Raw genomic sequence first — 19505 nt, 5'->3', positions numbered from 1 at the left:
ACACTCATGATCTTTAATTTTAATCTTTATAGTAGGTTCCCACTCATCATTAAGTTTCTAGGTATAGAAACTTCCAAATTAAGTTTTTCATCAAAAGATTGCATCAAGGCATCAACGATATGTTTGGTAAAAGCTTTATTTTGACTATAAGCATGAGGAGAATTCACAACGGAGTGCAACAAGGAAATACAACCTTCTAAAGAACAATTATCATAATCAAATTCCTTGAAATCCGAGATAGTGGGTTCAATGCTATTTAAAGTCTTGACCTCTCCAATCCCACTTTTACCAAATTTAGCATCAAGATCTAAAAACTCTGAATTATTGAGACACCTTTTAACTAAAGTTGACTCATCTCCAGTCCCATTATTATCAAGATTCATATTGCAAAACAAAGATATAATAGGGGACACATCAATAACCTTAAGATCTTCATCATTATTATCATTGAAACTAGAAGAACACGCTTTTATAAAACAATCTTTCTTAGCACGCAATCTAGCGGTTCTTTCTTTGCACTCATCAATGGAAATTCTCATGGCTTTGAGAGACTCGTTGATATCATGATTAGGAGGAGTAGATCTAAGTTTAAGAGAATCAACATCAAGCGAAAGTCTATCAACGTTCCTAGCCAAATCATCAACTTTGAGCAATTTTTCTTCAAGCAAGGCATTAAAATTCTTTTGAGAGATCATAAATTCTTTCACACTATTCTCAAAATCAGAGGACATCTTATTAAAATTACCATAAGAATTATTGTAGGAACTTCCATACTTATTGGAGGAATTACTAGGGAACGGTCTAGGATTAAAGTTTCCTCTATAAGCATTGTTTCCGAAACTATTCCCACCAACAAAATTCACATCCATAGATTCATTATTATTCTCAATCAAAGTAGACAAAGGCATATCATTGGGATCAAGAGGAGCACTCTTAGTAGCAAATAATTTCATAAGTTCATCCATCTTTCCACTCAAAACATTAATTTCTTCTATAGCATGCACTTTTTTACTAGAAGATCTTTTGGTGTGCCATTGAGAATAATTAGCCATAATATTATCAAGAAGTTTTGTAGCATCTCCTAACGCGATTTCCATAAACGTGCCTCCCTCGGCCGAATCTAAAAGATTTCTAGAAGCAAAGTTCAAACTGGCATAAAACTTTTGTATGATCATCCATAAATTCAAACCATGAGTAGGGCAATTGCGAATCATCAATTTCATTCTTTCCCAAGATTGGGCAACATGCTCATGATCAAGCGGTTTAAAATTCATAATATCATTCCTAAGAGTGATGATCTTAGCGAGAGGAAAATATTTAGAGATAAAAGCATCTTTGCACTTATTCCAAGAATCAATACTATTTTTAGGCAAAGACGAAAACCAAACTTTAACATGATCTCTAAGTGAAAACGGAAATAACTTCAATTTAACAATATCATTATCCATATCTTTCTTCTTTTGCATATCACACAAATCAACAAATTTATTTAGATGAGTAGCGGCATCTTCACTAGGAAGGCCGGCGAATTGACCTTTCATAACAAGATTCAACAAAGCAGTATTGATTTCACAAGACTCAACATCATTAAGAGGAGCAATCAGAGTACTAAGGAAATCATTATTATTGGTATTGGAGAAATCACACAATTTGGTATTATCTTGCCCATGGCGACAAGTAATCCAGCACACAAGCAAACAAAAAACGGCAATCAAAAGAGAGAGGAGAGGAGATTGGGAAAGAGAGGGCAAATAAAACGGCAAGGGTGAAGTGGGGGAGAGGAAAACGAGAGGCAAATGGCAAATAATGTAAATGCGAGGGAGATGAGTTTGTGATGGGTACTTGGTATGTCTTGACTTGAGCGAAGACCTCCCCGGCAACGGCGCCAGAAATCCTTCTTGCTACGTCTTGAGCTTGCGTTGGTTTTCCTTGAAGAGGAAAGGGTGATGCAGCAATTGTAGCGTAAGTATTTCCCTCAGTTTTTGAGAACCAAGGTATCAATCCAGTAGGAGGCTCCTCAAAAGTCCCACGCACCTACACAAACAAACAAAGAACTCGCAACCAACGCAATAAAGGGATTGTCAATCCCTTCACGGCCACTTGCGAAGTGAGATCTGATAGAGATAGTATGATAAGATAAATATATTTTTGGTATTTCATGATATAGATTGGAAAAGTAAAGATGCAAATAAAAGTAGATTGAAAGCTTATATGATAAAAGATAGACCCGGGGGCCATAGGTTTCACTAGTGGCTTCTCTCAAGATAGCATAACTATTACGGTGGATGAACAAATTATTGTCGAGCAATTGATAGAAAAGAGAATAATTATGAGATTATCTAGGCATGATCATGTATATAGGCATCACGTCCGCGACAAGTAGACCGACTCCTGCCTGCATCTACTACTATTACTCCACACATCGACCGCTATCCAGCATGCTTCTAGAGTATCAAGTTCATAAGAACAGAGTAACACATTAAGAAAGATGACATGATGTAGAGGGATAAACTCATACAATATGATATAAACCCCGTCCTTTTATCCTTGATGGCAACAATACAATACGTGCCTTGCTGCCCCTGCTGTCACTGGGAAAGGACACCGCAAGATTGAACCCAAAGCTAAGCACTTCTCCCATTGCAAGAAAGATCAATCTAGTAGGCCAAACCAAACTAATAATTCAAAGAGACTTGCAAAGATAACTCAATCATACATAAAAGAATTCAGAGGAGATACAAATATTTCTCATAGATAAACTTGATCATAAACCCACAATTCATCGAATCTCGACAAACACACCGCAAAAAGAGTTACATCGAATAGATCTCCAAGAAGATCGAGGAGAACATGGTATTGAGATCCAAAAAGAGAGAAGAAGCCATCTAGCTAATAACTATGGACCTGAAGGTCTATAGTAAACTACTCACAACTCATCGGAGGGGCTATGGTGTTGATGTAGAAGCCCTCCGTGGTCGATTCCCCCTCCGGCGGAGCGTCGGCGAAGGCTCCAAGATGGGATCTCGCGGATATAGAAGGTTACGATGGTGGAGCTAGGTTTTCGGGGCTTGTTCTGATGTTCTCAGGGTACGGGGGTATATATAGGAGGAAGAAGTAGGTCGGTGGCCGCCCGAGGGGCCCATGAGATAGGGGCGCGCCCTATAAGGGTGGGCGTGCCCTCCACCCTCGTGGCCGCCTCGGCTGGTTCTTGACTTGCACTCCAAGTCCTCTGGATCACGTTTGTTCCAAAAATCACGCTCCCGAAGGCTTCATTGCATTTGGACTCCGTTTGATATTCCTTTTCTTTGAAACACTGAAATAGGCAAAAAAAACAGCAATACGGGCTGGGCCTCCGGTTAGTAGGTTAGTCCCAAAAATGATATAAATGTGTAAAGTAAAGCACATAAACATCCAAAACGGATAATATAATAGCATGGAACAATCAAAAATTATAGATACGTTGGAGACGTATCAGGTCTCAACACATGAGTAGGTGGTTCTCTCTCAGAAAATGAGTAGTGGAAGTGTAGGCACGTTCTAATGGCTCTCTCACAAATGGAGAAGGGGGTGGAGGGGTATATATAGGCTCCACACAAAATCTAACTGTTACACACTTTTTGCCCAACTCGGTCAGACCGAATAGAGAAACACGGTGAGACTGATTCAGTTCAAAATATGAACGTTAGGAATCTCGGTGGGACCAACGAGATCAACTCGGTGGGACCGATGTGCTAGGACTAGGGCAAAACCTCATCTCGGTGAGACCGATCGTGTGAACTCGGTGAGACTGATTTCAACAATTAATCAAACAGAGAGTTGGTCAAGCAAACTCAGTGGGACCGATCGCTCATTTCGGTGAGACCGAAATGTTACAAAAAGGAAACATAGAGTTTGCAATGTGAACTCGGTGGGTGTGACCGAACTGATTAGGGTTTCTGGCTATGGCTATGTCAAGTGAACTCAGTGGCACCGTATAGATCAAATCGGTGGGGCCAAGTTTGACTTTAGGTTTTGGACAAATGTGGAAATGAGAAAGTGGTTGAGGGTTTATGGAGCAATATCATTAAGTGTTTTGAGCAAGCAAACCATTAAGCAACACTTCATCCCCTTTTAATAGTATTAGCTTTTCTATGGACTCAATGTGATTTTGGATCACTAAAATGAAAATGAAGAGTCTTGAGCTTTTGCCAATCTTTGTCCTTAGCATTTTGAGGGGTACACATCTCTAGTATTCCATGCCAATCATTGAACTTTTTGAAACATTTAACTTGAATTGCTATTAGTTCAATGAGCTATATGTTGTTATGAATTACCAAAACCACCTGGGGATTAGTTGCACTTTCAATCTTCCCCTTTTTGGTAATTGATGACAACATATAGATCAAAGCTTTGATAAATGATAATATCAATGAAATACATCGTCGCTTTCAGAAGTATGTGATAAGCAAGAGCTCCCCCTAAATTTGTGCATTATTTAAAATTTGCTTTTGAATGCAAATGCACAATCGATTCGGATCGTGGGTTACTCTTCCATGTCACATACATCTTGGTGGAGCGCTCAAAATGATAAGCTATAAGAAACATGCACTCATCACCAAGGCAAACATGATTGATCATACACATATCATCAAGCAAGCAAATATTTAAGCATAATATGATCAAACACATGATCATAGAAGTATCTCACACACAAGCACAAACAATGTAGCATGCAAATGATCAAACAAGAACGAACCAAAGTACCAAGAGAGGTAACAAAAGACAAAACTCTCTCTCTCTCTCAGCCTAATGATCTATACATCTTCTCCCCCTTTGGCAACAAGTTACCAAAAAGCTTGAGAATGCATAGTTCTATACGACACTCTAGGCACGATCTCCGGGAGCTTCTGAAGGGTTCTTCTGGCTGGTTGCTCCAGTGTGCGTAGATGGCTTTGAGAGGAGTCCTTCAACAAAAGCACATGTAGAAGTTTATGGAGCTAGAGGAGTTGAGACTGGAGGAATCACTGGGGCAGTTGCTGCAGGTGCTGACATTGTTATCCTGGGATCACTAGCAACTGGCACAGTTGAAGACCTTTGTGCCCTAGGCACTTTCTGAAATGCCTCTGTGGTTAGTCCTTCTTCCCTGTCCTCAAACTCTTCCTGGATCTTCTCCACAGTTGATTGGATCTCAGTGACATTCACATCTAGATCATAAATCTTTTGCTGAATGATCCTTTCAAGACTCTCTTGATTTTGAGTCAGGGTGGCCAATCCCTTCTCAATCCTCAAAGTAGCCTCAATCAGATAGCTGAGTTGATCCTGTTTGGTCTTGAAGATCACCTGTGAAGCATCTGGAGCACTAGCTGGCTTAGCTGCTTTTTCTACCTTTGCTTTCTCTCTCTTCTCCTGTGCTTCTGCACATGTTGGATGGGAGGCATCCATGACAACTTCATTCAAAGTCTTGCCTTAGGGGAAGATGCTCTTTGTCAAGTAGATATGTCCCTTTCCCCATCAGTTGATGAGCATCTGAATGTGAGGGGCATATCCACAAGATCTCTTTTGATCAGCTGCAGTCCTCTTTTATTGTTTCAACAATGAGAGTCATAACCTTGAACTTCTATGGCACATCAAACAAATGCAGCAAGTTGATAGAATGGCCTGGGATCATCCTATGATCTCCTGACTTGGGCAGCAAAGTGTGCCTCAGAATGGTGTTGATAGTGGGTAAGCCAGAGAGGAGATAGTAGATGGATCCAAATTTGTGAGTCTCCAAAGCCTTATCAGGAATTTCCTGGTACATATGTGCCATGGAATTGTGGTCCTTCATGGGCTTTGCATACACATCAATGTCATTCTCTTCTTCAGCAGGGGCATTTATCAACTTGGACCATTCGGCGACAGTAGATTGATATCTTGTGCCTTTAATCATCCAGACTATCTTGCCATCCAGACTATCTTGCCATCCGGGTCTGGTCTGGCGCAGCTCCCGCCGGCCCGCAAATTCTAAATTTGCACTTCAATTTGACACAACATAATACATTTCTTTGCTTTTCCAACAATATTGGATACATAGGACATCACCAAATCTTTGTTAGAATAGCAAGACCAAAGAAAACAAGAACCACAATTATGCATTTTAGAAGATTTCCAACTTCCATAACTGCTCCCACTAGTTGCAATATCTTCTCCATGCAATCATTGTTGATCTGCGGATTCTTGATCTTGTACTCTTCATTCTTCTTCTTTGGTTCTAAAGAAGTAGATGTTGCTTCCCCTCTAGTTGCACATGCAACCACTTCATTACCTTCGATTATACTAAGGAGTGCATGAATGCCTATTAAGTTTCTTTGTATCAATAAATCAATGTATTCACCTTCTCAAAACCAAAATGAGCATCCATCTTCCTAAACACATGATGATGTTCTAAATGAGCTATCACAATTGAACCAAAGAATGTGGTGCCAAAGCTGAATGAAAACAACGCGTACCACGTCGTTTTCGCATTTGAAGAACACACATCCGTGGTGCTCCGGCGTACCCGAAGTTAGTCGTAGCACTATCCGTGTGCAGTCGTCGCACTGTATGTGCGGCATCGGCGAGCCACGGAGCCTCTGTGCGAGCGCCGAGCTCGGCGGACGGCCGACAGAATCCATGCTTGCAAACCGTCGACGGTGGCGACACGACGAACCCGTACCTGCATGCAGTGATGCAACTTTGCCGGGGCTGCGCGAGATGCTCCCCGACCATTCCATCGCTTGGCATAGCCACCGGCGGCCGGAAAAGCCAAATCCGGCTGCCCACGGTGAAGGACCGCAGATCCGCGACTTTTCGGCCCACCGACGCAGGAGGGGGAGGGAAACCTCGTGCATGTGGCAGCCTTTCAGTGTGCTCCCGTCAGCTACTTTCGTCGGAATTGTGGGCGGCGGCCCGGCGGCGGGCGAGGGGGAGAGGGGAGGTGGTTGGTGGAGAAAAGCGCGGGCTGAAATGTCCTCCCCACCAACCGCTCCCGCTATATGCAGGGCACCGATGGGCCGAGGGGGCGAACCCGCGTATTCGCGGGTTGGGTACAAGATTTTGCCGCGCCCCACAAAATGTTTTGCAGGCCGGCCTCGTTTGCGGGGTCTATTCAGGCGGCATTTTCCGCGTCGACCCGCATTTTGGCGGTTATTTTGCGGGTCGGGGCTTTTTGCAGGGTCTGCTAGAGATGCTCTTATTGTGCTACTAATAAATTGCTGCAACAAAGTGATCCTCATATATGATTGAATTGACATCTCAAATGCTTTTTTTTAAATGACGGTCACCTCGGCCTCTGCATTAGAATGATGCATGCACCCGTATTATTAACCAAAAGGTTTGTGGTATGGTACAAGCTCACAAAGGGAGCTGAAGAGAGTTAAAGATAAAATTTGCCACATCCGGTGAAAAATTGGTCAAGATGACAAAACACCTAGCCTATTGTTGGACCACCATTCAAACTAGTTGTAGGCATTCCGTGCTACCGTCTTCGAACGGTTGCATCCAATAGCCATATGCTTCTTGGCTACTGCATAACTGTGTGACGATCACGTACAGTTCCAAGCAATAGCTCTATATATGACGTGCAAAAAAATTGTAAGAGTTTGTCTGCTAAAGATCAATACCATTTGTGCAGTTCCATATATCACAAAGTAATGCGCATACTCCTATTCAAATATGACCCCCAATATTTGGCTCCACCCCGTTTAGCCACGTCACAATTAACGTGTTAATACTATTTGGAGGGCTGACGTTAAAGGCTACATAAATAGTACGCCATAATAGCTTGGCGAGAGGACATTTGAGAAAGAGATGTTGTGTAGTTTCATCTTGATCACAATAGCAACATCGTTTACTACCCTCCCATCTTCTCTTTGCCAAGTTATTTCTAGTCAGAATCACTTCCTTGTGAACAAATCACATAAAGATTTAATTTATTAAAGGTACTTTAATATTCCTAATATTAATTGGTTTTAGGATTGGACCAGAATCTATCTATTAAACCTAGTAAATACATAAATTTCATGGAAAATACCGGAAAATGCCAATGGTGCTCGGCCTACAGGCAGGCCGGAATCCCTGCCGTCTGTCCACCATCGAGATTCCCGCTGTCAGTGTATAGGGACCGTATTTGATTTATTTTTGGCTTGTATTCAACCAGACCTGGCCCACCCACATGCAAAAGCAGCTAGGGCCTGCCTCACTCAGCTGACATGTACGCACAAGGTTGGACTTTTCGGTAGACATGCTCCACGCGCCTGGAGAACTGCACCACCCGTGCATGAACGTCGTGGTCATCTTGGGTCCATAGGAGAGCACAGGGAGGCAAAAATGCGTTCGTGTATCATTCCTGACCAGTGAAAACACCCTGCAGTGTTCCAGTGTTATCAATTATGTTCCACTAATGATGTTTTGAGGGTTTTGTTGATCGTGCTTTTTGACTGTCAGGCAGTTTATGTCTTCCAACAGTCTATCGCTCGACAGTTTATGTTGGCACACGTTAACATTTTTTGTTAACCTTATTTTGGGGTATGTGTCACAGTCCAATTGAACGAACAATCGCAGTTACATGCGGGTTTATTTTGAACAATTTAATAATTCAGTTAACCACACACTAACACTGCCGCGTCTGCACGCTAATGTAAAAGAGTTCCTAATGAGGCTTGATTGCAGGAGAGATGCAATGTGCAGTGGTAAGCTACCATGCCCTGTGCAAGCTTCTTGTCAGCCACTGCCCCGGTTGGTGCGGCGAGAAAGGAACGTGATCAGTTCAAAGCAAAAGTTTTGGGGGGGCTGCCATCACTTGCCACTTCGCAGGGTCACAGCATGTGTGCTCGCACAACAACCACACTGCTAGAAGGAGACCAGCCGGTGTGGTTCGCACACAAAGAACAAGAACGCCAGCAATGGCAAAAAAAAAATCAGTAACCACGGCCCATTAATCATCAGATAAATTTACCATTTTTTCATCATAATAAATCATTCTAATTTTCTCTTAGTTTTACGCAATTACGAGACATTGCTCCTGGTAAATTGTTCACTCCATAAAACAAGCTGCTTCCCACAACCAACGTGCAGTGTGGCCATGCCTTGTAATGGACCATGGAACTCAACACCCCACGCCGATCTGATGCAGGCAATGACTGATTGTACCATACGTCGCGCACAATTGTGCAAGACAGAGCTGGCGTGCTCACCTCTACCACCGGGTTCAGAGTGCAATGGAGCACCGTATGGCAATCTACACCACTTGCCTCGTCACTTCATCCATCAAAACAGCGAGGTCCTTTGGGTGTACTAGAAATTTGACTTCGGGGTCACATGCTGTACGTGCATAAGCTTAAAGCAAGCAACCCAACAATGGAGCTAAGCAAACTGACAATTTGCTTCAACCAATATCATCAGTTTTTTCAGGTAACAGCTGTTATAAATTGACGGAATTTGAGCACTGATTCTGACACAAATAGGTTATTACATTAATATATTACGTTAGCAACAATCCTATCTTTTTTGGCACAGATACTAAGAAAATGATAAAGCGTGCTAGAAATCAAATCTACTATATTTAAAGTCAACAAGATGGAACTCTGAACTCTGAAGCACATTTTGATCCAGTAATTATGAATGCAAGACACAAGCAGGACAAGTAAAATACAATCGGCCAAACCATGCAAGCATCAAATAAAAGTTCTGATAGCTGAAGCAACAAATGAAACGTTTGGAGCATGCAACGTGAGTCCTTGCAACACATTTTTGCAAGTATAAATTACGTTGAGCATGTGGCAAATTAACTGATTCTAGAGGAAGTTTGGCTCAAAGGCCCCGGTTTTTTTAGTGCCGCAAGTATTGCGCCGATGTCCAACCACCCCACAATGTGTGCATTTTGGCGATTTCCTTGGAGCCTTTGGTAAATCGCCTTGTTGTGGGCAAGTTGTACACTTGTCCCTGCTCTCTGCAGATTGTGCAAAACTGCGACGTCTTAAGCTGTTGCTCGTAAGGCGCCTTGTCTCTGCTTGTTGTCAGACTTCCCCTCTGCCTCTTCTTCTCATTCACACCTACACCTGAGCAACTTGATTCACCATCACCGGTATCTTTATGCAGCACAACATTTGCCTCTACTGATTCATGTTGGGTTTCCGCTACAATCTGCTGCTGTTTCTCTTTGTCTGCAAGCTCCATTCCATCTTTATCGACACTCAGCGGAAGCAGAGTCGCATACACCTCCTTCATCACAGCCATGAAAACATAAAAGCACTTGACATTGCTGTCGCCAAGCACCACACATTCCAACGCCTTCATGTACATAGTGTGATGCCTGGATTTATCACTAGCTGGAGGTCCTCTGTCTCTCTGATACCTAACCAAATGTTCTGGAAGAACGTCACACGCTTCTCTTGTCCATTGCTTAAGTATATGCTTCTGTGGTATTTTCTACAACCGGAAGTGCACCATCACCTGCATCCGATTTTTTTTTTGCAAATGTGAGATGTTCTCTCTTGATTGCAAGCATGAACAGAAAATATTGTGCCCTACTTTGTGCTCCGATATGTACCAACCAGCATCTTTTGACCCCAACAGCCTTATCATTGCATTTCAACCACACCTAGACGAAGGGATGTTCACCTTCAATGGGGTACCCTTCAAGAAACATAGTTTATTCCATTTAGTATTGTATGGATACTTGTTTCGATTACCAATCGCACGGCCAACTGATGAGACATGATTTCTCAAGAGACGTACCGCACATGCACACACAATCTCTTGCATGCATCTCGTCCTTTGGACATTCAGCTTGCTTTTTGCTAGCCGTATACCAAATCCAGTTTTCCAGGAATACAGGTTCTAAAGCTCAATAGGCCTCATTGAGAGAGTCAAATGTTGTGCCAATCTTGGGATTCATAACATGGCCTTCCCCATTCTCTGCGTAAGCACGGACAGACAATTCAAGTGATGTCTTCCTGTCGGGGATCATCTCCCTCTCATCAGGTGATTTACCCAGCCTTACCCTGTAGCAGTGTCTCACAACAGAAAACAACAAAATTTAGTTTTTGCGAGATCATGATCACTAAAAATAGATGCAGATAAACCAACATTATTTTAAAAAAAATGGCAAAAGGAATGGTGGCCATATTATGATTTTCCATGCATCTTTAAAATAAATAATGCAAACAGTAATTTTGTTTGCAACGACAGCTGGATTTCAACTATACCATGCGATATATTTCCATTCAGAAGAAAGGGCTAACACACTCCGAACACATAACCATTAACACATTTAGAAAAAGAAAATCTATCTCCAAGGTATACCACCTATAATTACATCTTCCGGCTGAAGAACAAAACACATATAAATTACTTTACAATTCAAGTAACTTGCTCAAACCCAACACAACCAGGCAGCAGATCCAGACAAAAATCATTTCCAAGACATATTTAGCATTGAAATTCCTCAAATCAAGCAGCCGACCAAAGACGCCCAAAATATCATTCTGTTTTGTTAGCTAAGCAATTTTACCATTGCAGAAAAACGATATTTGTACAACTAACATCTCTAAACTGAAACCCTTCTGTTTAGTTACCAGTGACAACTTCAGTCTGTAAACGACAAGCTAGGGAATAAACCACACATCGGCAAATCCAATCTTATCATATTTCGGTGCCTAGTCGCAACAGTAACACCTTGAAGCCTTCAACACTCCGACCAACTAATTTTACGGTGGAAAGATCGATAGTCTCCAACTGTTAATATGTGGTCAAACCAGCACACATCCGAACCTGAAACTATACCTAGTGATGTACCAACCAACAATATTTTTCTGTACACCATTCATCCTCTAAGCAATATAGAACCACGACCAAGAATAAATCTAAACTTAACAGCTGCGAATCAAGCATTAGGGAAAACAAATCTCACCTCAGAGCACACCTCGTATCTCTGTCCACCTACAGCTTGCTGTGCTTTGCCGCCCTTGTCCATCTCTACAGCTGCAACACTCATGGAATCCTGGGATTCCACTGGTAGCATGGCCGAATTCCATCCAGCGAACTTTGCTCCCCTCCTCCTACAATGAAATCTAATCCAAATCACCAAAGAAATCTCCAAACGTACGCCATCGAATCCAGGGGGAAAAGATGGGAATCGAAGGAAAATTAACATACCCGTCGAGGACGAGTCCATCTGTCGACATATCGCCCATGGAGAACTACCGCTGTTATGCGTGTGTCTGAAAGAAGACAGCAGCCGCCGAGCTGAGCTTCTGTGGAAGAAAAGGGGATGCCGAGCCAACCTGGTCACGTGGATATATCTGGTTCACAAAGGTCACGGGCCCATCTTACCTGTGCTATTTCGAAACACAGCCCTGTACCAGAGTGGCGGTCCAGGCCAATCAGTGCTACCGCGGGTCGGGGAACAGCAGTGGTTGTTGGGCCGAACACCAATACGCCTATGGGCGTGTTTGGTTCCCTGGGGAGCTCTAGCCTGCATTGCATGAAGGAGCTTGGTTGAGGCTAGCCTGGTTGAGCTGATGCAAGAAGGAATAGAGAAGTGTGTTTGGTGGACTGCATGGAATGAGGCAGGCTAAGCTCAGAGTTTGTTTGGTATGTTGCATGTGGGTTGTATGGGAGATGCTACATACAACAAATGTCGTTTTGTTGTCTGTAGATATATTTGATTCAAGGTGCTTGTACATGTACGTAAAATAATTGAAAGATTGTTTTGTCTACATATTAGCAAAAGCAATGAACAAGAACCATATTAGCAAAAGTCCAACAGAAGTACATATTAGAGTCCAACAAACGAGCATCCATACTCCACACAATCTGCCTCGCGTTGAAAGAAGGTTGGGGACAGATCTCAGCTTATACATACCTAATCCAGATGGGGCGTTGAGAGAAGGAAAAACATCGGGGCCAGCCACACACAGAGCTCGACGAACATCTCTAATTCTCACCTTGTCTTCCTTCTCATCCGTGGCCGGAGGAGGCCGCCGCTCTGTCCGCTCACCCATCTGCATCTGCAGAAGAAGCAACGCGAGCGGCAGAGAACCGGGGATGGAAAGGGGAAGAGACGGACAGGGAGATGAGAGAGGAAGAGAGTTCTACCTGCGCAGCAGCGAGGGGGCGCGCCGACGACGTGCACAAAGGCGACGGGGCGGCGAGATCCAGCGTCGCACGGGAGAGGAGAGGAGCGAGGAGAGCGGCGTGAATGAGAGGTTGTGAGCCGATTGGAAGAGAGACCCTAGCCACGTTCGCAGGTGCGGGTGCAGGCGCGGATGCAGGCGCGCGGAAACGGCCGAAACTTGCGTATCCCCTCAGCCTGGCTGGGAGCCTCGTTTTGCATCCGTCGGGCCAGGCCCAATTGGGCATGCAGGATACCAAACATCCAGAAAATGCAGCGTGGGTGCGAGCCAGGTGCAACCCACGAAACCAAACACGCCCTATGCGAACCTAGTTGTATCACGGACCGTATTTCGCCCACTAGGCTTGCCACACTGCTGCAACGACATGACTGATTCATAATTACAAAGCCCATACAAACGGACCAGATTGCGGCCTGTCTGTAGCCCGACCATCAAAAGCCCTCACTTTGAAAAATACCCCATTTACTGATAGTTTCCAGTGAACTGTATCATGCCGAGCTATCTTGGCCCGTTTGGCTAGCTTTGGTTGAAGCAGGTTGGCCAAACGGACCGGCCCATCCTAATCGTGTCTGGTTCGGCACGGCCAGCCAGTGCACGATTATTATACGGGCCGTGTCGTGCCGGACCACCTGTTGCGCCTCCAGGCCAGGGCACGATCTAGTTAGTAAACAGGCCAACACGTTGGTCCGTTTAGCACGCTGGGTTGCACATTTTCAACATGTTAGGCTGATTTTTAGGCCTACTGGGCTATATTTTAGGTATATATATAAATCATTTTTTTAAATTATATATAAAAAAACAAACGAGCCGTGCTATGCCGGCCCGCGTGCCCAGGCACGGACCAAAGGCGTGTCGGGCACGGCCCGTTTAGCCTGTGCCGTGCCTGGCCCATGGTGGGCCGTGCTGGCGTGCTTGTGGGCTGGCCTGGTTGGCCCGGCCCGTTTGGCCCTAAGAAAATATGTCTCGAAAAAAAGGGTGCCCTAAGCAAATGAACTGAACTGTTCTTTCCCCGCTTGGCCCCTCCCTTCCTCGTAGCAGTCTTCCTCAGTGTCCCCCGGGCGGCGGCGCACAACACCTGTTCGACGGAACGCCGCTCCGGGGCGGGAAGCTTCGACCATGGCGAGCGGGGAGGACCGCATCAGCGCCCTCCCGGAGGACATCCTCCACCAGGTGTTCCGCCTCCTGCCGGCTCATGAGGTGGTGCGGACGTGCTTGCTCGCCCGGCGCTGGCGCGGCGTCTGGAGGTCCGTGCCCACCCTCTGCTTCACCGGGGCCAAGGGGTGGGGCAGCGCCGACAGGTTCGCCCAGTTCGTGGACCACTTGCTCCACCTCAGGTGCGGGGGCGACGGCCCGCCTCTGGATTCCTGCCATTTCGACTTCGATTCCGACGGATTCATGCTGTTGCCCGCCAACCAGCGGCATGCGAGCAACTGGCTCTGGAAGGCCCTGCCTCGTGTCCGGGCGCTCCGGCTCCGGCTTCGTATTCCCGAGGATCCGGGAGCCTCGCCACCATCTGACATGCATCTCTTCTCCCAGCACCTCACCAGATTAGAGCTTGTTGGTGTCGGTTTCTACGGCAGCGTCGTTGATTTTACAGGCTGCCCAGCATTGGTGGAACTGAGTATGGATACTTGCGACATCGTTGTCAAACAGTTCTTGTCTCCATCCTTGAAACATTTGCGAATCACCCGCTGCTATGCTCAAGAAAATTACCGCATTCTTATTTCTCTACCAAATCTTGTTTCGCTTGAGTTGATCGAATGGGTTCTAGGAAGGATTCCATTGCTTGGGAGCTTGCCGTGTTTATCAAGAGCTGTTGTTGTGCTTAACGAGAGCTGTGCCGATCAATGCTCTCAGGGTCGGTTTGATAGTTGTGGTGATGATAGTGACATGTGTGATCGTTGTTATTATTATTATGGGGATCCTGAACTTGGGCCTCCTTATGACCGCAACAACTGCATCTTTCTCAAAGGTTTGTCAGAAGTCAGAGACTTGGAGCTGTCAGCTAATTCTGATGTGGTATGCTTGCAGCTGCTTCTCTCTTATTATCATGCTATATATGTTTCATCATTTCTCATGTAGAAACCATATTCATCATCACAGATCGTAATTGCTTTACATATGACTTACTTCACACATCAGCTGATTGCACTTTGTCTTCAAAGGTTAAAAGGATCCTAATTTGATCCGTCTCTTTTGCACTTTCCCTAGATTGTTTTCCACAGGGATTTGAGGTGGTGTCCTACATTTACCAAGTTAAAGACTTTGCTACTCAATGATTGGTGTTTGGCTGCTGACCACAATGCACTAATGTGTTTTCTCCAACACTCACCAATTTTGGAGAAGCTTACCATTCAACTTTCTGAGGTATAGATGTTTAAGCTGGATAGCTGTGTATCATTTTAAATGACCATCCATGATTACCTGATTGATTTTCGTGCGTGTGTTAGGGATCTTCAGATGTAACTGAAGCAGAAGGAATATACAAACCAGTGGGACAGTCAGTTGCATCCAACTGTCTTGAGATTGTTGAAATCAAATGTGCAAATATCGATAGTAGGGTTCACAAAATTTTGAAGATTCTGACTACGTATGGCATACGCCTTGAGCAAATTAGTGTCCAACAGACTAGCAGAATTCCTGAATCTGGATGTGAGTTAAATTATTGGCACTCTTCATGCTACTTATATTTCCATTTGTTAATGTGTTTATGCATTATAGAGCAGGCAGTGAAGAAAATCTCAAACTAATTAGTAGAATATAGTTGTTAGAAATTTGGACGTATGCCGAGAAACGTTCAGACTCCCCATATTTGATGAAGAGAAAGGGAAAGAAAACAATGTACGGCATGTTATTAACTGGCTTTATTATCCAAAAACCTTTACTACCAATTTGGATTTACATTAAATTACTCTGTATGCACAAATTAGTTAGTAATAATTACACATCAAGCAGTTCCAACTTCCGGGTCTAGTATTTATTGGCATTATATAGCAGTTGAAGTTTATCGACATATTGCAAATGAATGGTCCCAGCACTCTTGATAAACAGTATCAATATAGTTGAATGCTATCCTCTATCCAGCCATTTTGATTGAGTCTACTGTCATCTAGATCTGTTCCGAACGAGCATGTGACTATCTTGCTCTTCTTATGCTACAAGTCCCTTCTTTTTAGCGGACATCTCACAACAAATAACATATCAATGATTTAGGCAAATTTTTACTCCATACTGTTGCCCTATGTAATCATGTATGGACCCTGTTATGTGCGATGTTACATGTCAAATAACCAGAAAGAAGCCAAAATATTACCATCTTATTTTAGTAAAGCTAGTTCCTACACATGTTTCCAACTTTCCATATTACTTACAAAGCATTGATAACTCCCATTGTCTGTAGTAGGTTCTCTTTGGATTGATTGTGTGATTTTCGTATCTTGCAGGTTTCAATTTTGTTTGCACTGGTTTCTGCTAAGACTACAGGTACGAAAATCTGTACTAATGTCAGATTTAGGTCTCTTTGATTTTTTAGAAATGCATGGAGCAAGTTTTGGGCAGTGATGTGTAGCCGTGTTGCTGCTTACCCTTTTTAGTGTCATTCCACTCTTCTACTACATTGCAACTCTATGTAGATGTTCACGCATTCTGCTTCGTACATTGACACAACATGTGCATGTATAAATAAAGGAAAGGTAAAAAAATCGAGTTTGGATGTACACCAGTTGAAGAACAATATGTTGTTATTCCTAGACCTAATGATGAAAATAGGGAAAAATAATTGAAGTACATCGCTACAAGACTCTCTTGTCTCCTCAATCATAACTCATGATGCAAGTGGGACGGGTTTCAGACAGCCCGCATCCCGCACTCTAACCCGCGAGCGGCCGCGCGGGAGACGCGGGTGGCTGTATGCGGGATACGCAGGCCGCCGGGACGCCTCCTGCCCGCGATAGGTTGTAGTATATGTTAGTACTTGCTATACGCACTCATGTGTGAGCACTGATAAGCTTGTATCAGAGTTTCTGGTGAGCTGATACACATGCATGTGTGAGCAATATTTGATACTTCTATCTTCCGGCTGCACGTATGGCACAAGGAGGTCCTCCAGTGCAAGGCCAACATTCAGCGTGAATAGCCAGCTCGGCCGCGGCCACGGAAGCAATGATGCAGACGCATATTTACTTTTGCGTTCGGCCGCGGAAGCCCACTGAAGATGTGTTTAGCTGGGCGGGAATTGCAGGCAGCCCGCGCCGCTTGCACCCTTAACCATAACCTAAGTGCCCTCTTTTTTTGCATTTATGCTGCTATGTGGCATCATTATTTTCGTTCAGTAGTTTATACCAATAGTTGATCCAGTTACACATCGTGAATGATACTAATGGAAGAGTCAGGTGGTCTAATGCGCTGAAAATATTCCGCACTCCTGTGGCCAACCTTTTATGATTTTCTTGGAACGAACTCAACAAACTACCAAACAACTGATCAACAGATTCAGTTATCCAGAAGGTATAATTCCCATTTCAGAAGCACAGCCGCAAATTTGACCAAATAGATGTAACTAGTACGTCGACACATCAAGAACAGGTGATCGACAGATTCAGCGGCATGCACCACAGAATTCACAGGCATTGCTTTCCATCCATTTTGAGCTTACTATCATTACTTAACTCTCCATTCCTCAAAATAGTCGAAAGAGTACATTAATTTTGAATGGCGGTCAAAATCCGTACAGGGTTTTAAATGGGTGGAAGACAGACTGAAAACTCACCCTTTAGATCCTAACAATAATCTCAAACTCATGTGCTTCTCATTCAAATGCACTTCAGCACATTCCTTTTACAACTGTTGGGTTGTTAGTTAGAGATATACTGTATGTCTTATGATGATCTCTCACATGATTATATATGCTTGTCTAGGTACAAATGGCGCCGTGCACGGCAAGAAGTTTAGCCATGTTCTCAAGGCAGCCAGCTCCACCGGAGGAGAGGTACTCCACTGCATTCAGCGAGCTGCTCATCGTCGTGCTCAAACCCTTGTTGCTGATCTCCATCGTCCAAAAGCCCTGTCCCTTTTGTACTCCATACTAGTAGATCATAGCAGTGCTGTACCTCTGCTAAGCAATTTCCCGTGGCTCGTGAACTTAGTTGAGAGTTATTCTAAGTTTCTGATCTATGTGATAAAATGCTTGCATGAATCTCAACAATAGGTTCAGTCGCATTGGCTTATTGCTAAGAACCTCCTGTCAAAATATTGCGAGGAACCACATGCTAAGCTGAGAAGCAGCAACATGGATTAAACCCCATGCTTGATGCCCTGTATGTCTCATTAAGGCGGCATGCATATATATTTTGAAATAAATTAAGGTGGCATATTTTGTTAGTGAGAGCCGTCATTCCGGTCGAAAAACTTGCAGCGACTTCGTCAATTTTGAAGCCCTGCGATTCCGGTCTTAGCCAAGTTACTCAGAAATGCAGGGATGCGGTGGGTTGGTTAAACAACAGCAGAGACAAATTGTGACCTGTGGGGAATGATCTGTGCGAGATGCCCGGGATCATCACACAGAAGGACTTGGCAACGATTTCCAAGAGGACTGTTGGAATGCATTCAGAGTCTGCCATTCAAAACAGCACAAACACTACATAAGAGGATCAAAATTGCAAGACCGTTCAAATCGGCGGGGGCTGCATAAGAGGAACAAAATTGCAAGACGGATATAAATCAGTATAAGCAATGTCATTTCTTACATAAAAGTTTGTCTGGTCTCATAAGATCTGAATGGTATCGTCCATGATGTCTGTGATAACTCAGCGAAAAAGACAAATTGGGTCACAACAGTGCATGAACAGTAAACTTTTTTACAGACCTCTGATTTGTCTTTTTTGCCGAGAGCTGCTTAGATGTCCAAATGATTTGACAATTGGAATGGACCTCACGCATCAAATTATCAACCATGAATATATATTTTTGGAATTTTTTGAAGTTTTCTAGTATTTGTTTTGATTTTTTCCTTCAGCGCGGATGCAGATGAGCCTTGGCTCAGAAAGGGATTATCCATACTAACTGAAGTTGCTTCCCCTAAAATAAAACTGAAGGTGCTAAGCTAATACCTAATCAATATTAATTCTTGTGAAGACACAAGTAAGCACGTTGGTGAAGCAGGTTGAAAGTGTATGTGGCACTTAATTATATTTTGATGTGATGATAGTATGGTTAGTGAAACTAATATAGATTGTTAAATTTTATCTCAGGATATAGGTCCCGTGAAGATCCATTGGAGATGACTAGCACATATACCCGTGCGTTGCAACGGAAGAAATAATTAACTTGTCCACCACAACAACACAGAATAACAATAGCTGAATGGTGCCACCC

The 19505-nt window shown here is 43.7% G+C and overlaps 2 protein-coding genes across 23 annotated transcripts; one reads left to right on the top strand and one right to left on the bottom strand.

Moving 5' to 3' along the window:
• Positions 1 to 9576: 9576 nt before the first annotated feature.
• On the bottom strand, positions 9577 to 13399 carry LOC123046708 (uncharacterized). Of its 21 annotated transcripts, XR_006422555.1 has the most exons (8): positions 13096 to 13374; positions 12945 to 13007; positions 12331 to 12472; positions 12154 to 12281; positions 11909 to 12056; positions 10735 to 11000; positions 10528 to 10632; positions 9577 to 10449 (listed from the first exon to the last, which is right to left on the bottom strand). XR_006422555.1 is itself a non-coding variant. In XM_044470126.1 (6 exons), the coding sequence occupies exons 1-5, from the start codon at positions 13357 to 13359 to the stop codon at positions 11910 to 11912; spliced, it is 744 nt and encodes a 247-aa protein (XP_044326061.1). In that variant the 5' UTR covers positions 13360 to 13374; the 3' UTR covers positions 9577 to 11012; position 11909. The 21 variants fall into 21 exon arrangements, 6 of the variants coding, with proteins under 6 accessions (XP_044326061.1, XP_044326060.1, XP_044326063.1 ...); XR_006422554.1 differs by having other exon boundaries at positions 10528 to 11000; XR_006422553.1 differs by having other exon boundaries at positions 9577 to 10632.
• A 740-nt stretch (positions 13400 to 14139) lies between these two features.
• LOC123046707 (F-box/LRR-repeat protein At3g26922) lies at positions 14140 to 18525 on the top strand. Of its 2 annotated transcripts, XM_044470123.1 has the most exons (5): positions 14140 to 15152; positions 15345 to 15500; positions 15584 to 15785; positions 16577 to 16616; positions 18050 to 18525. In XM_044470123.1, exons 1-4 carry the CDS (start codon positions 14250 to 14252, stop codon positions 16606 to 16608), a joined length of 1293 nt encoding a protein of 430 aa, XP_044326058.1. In that variant the 5' UTR covers positions 14140 to 14249; the 3' UTR covers positions 16609 to 16616; positions 18050 to 18525. The 2 variants fall into 2 exon arrangements, with proteins under 2 accessions (XP_044326058.1, XP_044326059.1); XM_044470124.1 differs by lacking the exons at positions 16577 to 16616; positions 18050 to 18525 and having other exon boundaries at positions 15594 to 15785.
• Positions 18526 to 19505: the final 980 nt, after the last annotated feature.

Source organism: Triticum aestivum, chromosome 2B, assembly GCF_018294505.1.
Source record: "Triticum aestivum cultivar Chinese Spring chromosome 2B, IWGSC CS RefSeq v2.1, whole genome shotgun sequence".
In the NCBI taxonomy this organism is placed as follows: Eukaryota; Viridiplantae; Streptophyta; class Magnoliopsida; order Poales; family Poaceae; genus Triticum; species Triticum aestivum.
Note: the sequence above shows the minus strand (reverse complement) of the source record. Positions and strands in the feature narration are given on the sequence as shown.

Coding starts and splice junctions, on each gene's coding strand:
- LOC123046707 (XM_044470123.1), top strand. CDS start 14,250: ATGGCGAGCGGGGAGGACCGCATCAGCGCCCTCCCGGAGGACATCCTC. Junction 15,153..15,344: donor TGTCAGCTAATTCTGATGTG/GTATGCTTGCAG, acceptor CACTTTCCCTAG/ATTGTTTTCCACAGGGATTT. Junction 15,786..16,576: donor CAGAATTCCTGAATCTGGAT/GTGAGTTAAATT, acceptor CGTATCTTGCAG/GTTTCAATTTTGTTTGCACT.
- LOC123046708 (XM_044470126.1), bottom strand. CDS start 13,359: ATGCCCAATTGGGCCTGGCCCGACGGATGCAAAACGAGGCTCCCAGCC. Junction 12,473..12,944: donor CGGATGAGAAGGAAGACAAG/GTGAGAATTAGA, acceptor CATGCAATGCAG/GCTAGAGCTCCCCAGGGAAC. Junction 12,282..12,330: donor TGTGTTTCGAAATAGCACAG/GTAAGATGGGCC, acceptor CCACGTGACCAG/GTTGGCTCGGCATCCCCTTT.